The following is a 4,678-nucleotide window of genomic DNA, read 5'->3' on the forward strand; positions in this document are numbered from 1 at the left end:
TATATTACAAATTCACAACCTCGTCGGTGGCTCATCTCCCTGTTGACTCCATCACAGGGTGCTCGGACCTCTGCGTGGGGTCTCCATTCAGTGCCTGCCTTCCCCTGTGCATCAGCACCGGGGCTGTGCCTCGATGCAGTCTCACTTGGCAGGGGGTTGCAAGGCAGTGCTCCTTGCAGTAGTGTGGAGACCTGGCCAAGAGCTTCGTGCCTGTGCTGCTCTGGCATTAGCCCCATTTTCTGAACACACACTGAACTCTGCTCACTTCTTGTTAGGAAAGCTACACTGCAATAGTTAACAACCTTCCAGCTTCTAACCCACAGACATGTATTAATGATTTACCTGCAGGCAAAATGCTGTTGAAAACACTGAGGCCAGCTCTGGTACAGACTGAGGGACTGGGGGGACAGCAAAAGCACTACCAACGAATTCCAGATGACACTTAGTGCGTTTTCCTGATATATTTTTCACGGCAATATTTCATAGCATGGACTAGTAATGCAGTATAGTTTCAGATATTGGTTATTTCCTCTCAAATATTAACATTCATCTTCCTGTTGTATGGGGCCACTCTGAAATCACATGGCACCACTCATCTGGAATAATGAAGTTACAGCCTAACATTACTGAATGATTTCTTATATGCAGTCTTGAAATGAAGAAGTAATAATTCCCCACCATTAAAAATGAGCCCGTAGCTCTGTTCAACTCACTAAGTGTCCATAAAAACATGCTAGCATAATTTCAGCATTGAAGAGCAAGGCTGAAACCAAAAGTAACATGATTCTGCTAGATTTAGTTTGATTTCAGCTTTGGTGCACAATGCTGCTATTGCTTCAGTTGTAACCTTACTGTGACTATTCTCAGACTGATAAAAACTGCTCTTTTCTGTTACCTTATTTTTCCAGGCAGCTGAATTCCTGCATCTTTTAGCTCAGTTTGATGATATGGGTTTCCAGCAAGCCGAAATCAAAGAAGTTCTTCTGCTGTGTGAGAATCAGAGAGATAAAGCACTGGAAGAGCTCATGACACGATCGCAGTGACAAATGCCTGGCAACAAAGTGATATTTTTCCAGCATTAGATTGACCACTGAAGCACCCTTGGCATCAATATCATTATAGAGGCATGATTTTAATTTACGCTAAAAAAAATAATATAGCTCATCTGAAACGAACTCTCGGAGCTGTGTCTCATTTTCTTCTCGAGTTTTTGGACATCTCACCCAAGGGATTCAAAGATTTTATGTCAGAAACAGTTCTCTGCTTGCCCACTCTGCACAAGTGCACTGTGAACTATCTCGGTAGCTTGGATAAGACTGAATTGGGCCCAAACCTCTTCTGGCTTATATATATGTAACTAACTTGTCTGAGTCCTGTTTGACAGTTGTAACCCAAATCATATTGGCTTCTCCTTTTAAAGCAGAAAGTAAAAAAGAACATGTGATTAACTGAGTGCAAGCAAAGAAAACAGCCTTCTATTGCAGTGATGTGGGTAACTAATGTAACATGTTTGTCCACTGAAGTGAAAAATGGGTTATGCAAGTCTGAAGGCTTGCACGTACAGCCCTTCTGTGAAATCTGGACAGGGCTGGAGGAACGATTCTGCTGCCGGTCTTTTATCTTGTGTCCAGTTGAAGAAAACTTGGGACGAGGCCACCCTTCCCAAAAGTGGAGAGCAGTGGCTCAGCTAAGCGGGTTGTATGTAGACTTTGAGACTTGGAAAATGTTGAGTGAAGAGGTTTTTTCCCCTCTCCTTGAGTAACCAGCACACGAGGAATGCATCTGATCCGGATCACCTTGCTAGATGTCACTTGGGCTTTGGCAGCTTTACAGAGGACAATGTTTTCACAAAGATGAACTCAAGCACTTTATCTTAGTTTGAATCCGATACAGATGTAATTGCTTTGAGAGAGGGGTTTTTTTGGGGGGGGGGGGGCGGGGAATGTATTTATTGTTTCTTTTCCTGTGAAAATGCCAACTGGCACAACTTAGCAGGGACAGTCCTTAATGAGTTGCAAACTATTTACCACTTTTTCCATTGTGTTCTTCCAAAAGATTTCTAAGTCCAGTGGATTTCAGCTAAGTTGAACAAGCTGTCCCTGTGCTTCTCTCCCATAGCTTTTAAACTGGTGATATATATAGAACATTTGCTCAATTATTGATCATATCCTCATACAGTATCAGAGGACTTCTTGAGAGCTGGGACATAAGCAACTTGAGTTCAAATTTCAACTCGACTGCAGATTTTCTGTGTTACTTTGGACTTGCCCCTTCACCCATTTTGTAAAATTGGGGGTAAGCCTACTGTATTTCCATTCTTTGTTCATCTAATTAGGCTGTAAATTCCTTGGGAGCAAAGACAGGCTCTTGATATGGTTTTGGAGGGTTCCTAGACCCCTTCGGGCCCCAATCTCTATCCAACAGGCCAGTGAAATAGAGGGTGCCAAGCACTGAACAGCAGACAGTGAGAAGCAGGCCAAAAGGCATGGATCAGAGTCAAGAGAAATGGTACTGGAGTGGGCAATGGTATGAAAAAATAAACAGCACAGATAGATGACAGCACTGGGCTGACATCCATCAAAATCTGCCCTCCAAAGTGAAGGCATGACTAAAAAGGATTGGTCTAGGACAAGGACATGTTGCTAAGTAAGGCTGGCCATCAAACAATAAATTCTTGATTCTTCCCCTCCAACCCTTGGAAGGTGACTTCCAACAAGCATGGGACCGGGATTTTCTAGCCAGGCTGCTAGATATGTGAATACATTTAGCTGGTTCCCAAGACTGTTCAGCTGCTCTGTATCCTTCCCACATGAACAAGGACAGCAGCTTTCCTCAGACCAGCTTCAGGTCCAGAATTTGTTTGATGATGGACCAGGCTATCGATGATCTTTTTGAACAGGGATACACATGACAGCTTTTCATTGATTAATGGCAAGTCCAGCTGGAAGGTTCTGGGGTTAATTTGCAGAATGGCTCCATAGAGCTGTAGGGATTAATAATTCAGTTTCTTGGTTGGCCTATTTTAATCCAGATGTTGCACTGATAACCAGACTATCTCCAGCTGTGACATGAGGAACCTTCTGTGGGTGTTGATCAGCATTATGCAGGTGTTGATCAGCATTATCCATGTAGGTTTCTTTCATGGCCTTGAGGGTAGTTCAACATGGATGTCATGAAGTGGCTGTATAAGGCTGCTTGGACATGAGAAACCCGTGGCAAACTGGAGTGAAGTTTCAAGGAAAACCCCATATTGGCATAGATTGCACTCTGTTTGGTAGAGGTGTGTTCAGAAGCTTTCTAAGCAGACCATCAGTCACCTTGATGGGAGCTGGTACACTCAGAGTTACTGAGTTCAGTCATCTGGTTCACCCATTCGGCTTGGCTGTTGTCTAAGAGGGTGATAGGCAGATGAGCTGTGCAGAATGGATCCCTGCAAAAATGAGATGGAAATTGAGCTCTGTGCTCAAACACGGTGTTGGCAACCTAGAAAACTTGAAAATGTGAGGATTTTTGGATATGATATGGAGTGTGATATTTTGTGAGTGGATCGGTTGCAGCGAGAATAACCATATACTTTTGACACAGCTAAAGCAACAGTAACATTAGTGGAATTGCCTGGCTGTTTCTGGGGAGGACTGAAGGGTTTGCTCTTCATCCAAGAGCAAACTTGACAAGAAGCGATATGTGTTTTAGTATGTGATGATACTGTTGGCCACCAAAAGCTCTAGGAAGTGACCTGAGTGTTTGGGAATGGCCCAGACAACCAGCCAAACAAGAATCACGCCATAGCGTTAGCACCAGTAGTGTACATTGGGTGGGTGAGTGCGGCCTGGGCCCCAGGTGCTGCTTAAGTGGGGGGGAGTATCAGAAGGATGGGCTGGGGGCACCGTACCTTCCTGGCCCATACTCCAGCTGCTGCACCTAGCTAGCTCGGGCTGTGTGTGTCATGGAGTGCAAGGCATCTGGGAATCGTAGAGTGATTTCTAGACCAACAGTTGAGTTGGCTGCTGAGAGAAGAATTGATCCCATTTTTTTGCCACTGAAATCATCTTTTCTTTTTTTTCCCCCTTTTTGAGATGGGCTTCAATGATGGCAAAAAAGTGAAGTGAAAGTTTCCCCGTGCCTGCTGCTTGCTGCTGCTCCTGTGCACTGCTTCGCGGTGAAGCCCAAGGTATAGGAGGAAGGAGGGGCAGAAAGGCAAGAGAGGACTGCTTTGGGCACAGTCTTCCCATGCTATGCCTCTCTTCAGCACCTCGGGTCATGGTCAGCCATCCAGGACATAGACTGGATCTTTGAAGAGCAAAAGTCTGCTCTTAATCCAAAAATTCTGGTCAGGACTTGAACTTCCATTAGAAGACGCAGTTTTGGGAGTGAAGGGCAGGCTGGATTTGATGGGTAGGCTGGATTCGATGCAAGACTTAAGTCATCGTTCAAGACAACACTGACTAAATGACAGAATTCCCAAATTACAGGGTATTTTTTGAATGTTATTTGCAGGATTTAGATGTTCACCTTGGCTAACGAACAGGCTTGACTTGCGTTTTTTGGTGGCAGAAAGGTACATCAGAGCGAGGTTGAATGTGGGATCAGTGTGGTTCAAGGCATTTGTGGAGAACAAATATCCAGTTTTCTTATGGTCCGCAAATACCCAGACTGGACACTGCATATCCTCAAGATG

The 4,678-nt window shown here is 44.5% G+C and overlaps 1 protein-coding gene across 2 annotated transcripts in view; it reads left to right on the plus strand.

Annotated features, from left to right (window-relative positions):
* Positions 1 to 1,340, plus strand: part of UBAP1L (ubiquitin associated protein 1 like) — an 18,630-nt gene extending 17,290 nt beyond the window's left edge. For both annotated transcript variants that reach the window (XM_019533809.1, XM_019533810.1), the window contains one exon: positions 909 to 1,340. In XM_019533809.1, coding sequence (XP_019389354.1) covers positions 909 to 1,043 — 135 coding nt within the window. In that variant the 3' untranslated portion in view covers positions 1,044 to 1,340. The remainder of the gene's footprint in view (positions 1 to 908) is intronic.
* Positions 1,341 to 4,678: the final 3,338 nt, after the last annotated feature.

The sequence above is a fragment of the Crocodylus porosus genome, unplaced genomic scaffold (genome assembly GCF_001723895.1).
Source record: "Crocodylus porosus isolate Cpor-Errol unplaced genomic scaffold, CroPor_comp1, whole genome shotgun sequence".
Classification (NCBI taxonomy): Eukaryota; Metazoa; Chordata; order Crocodylia; family Crocodylidae; genus Crocodylus; species Crocodylus porosus.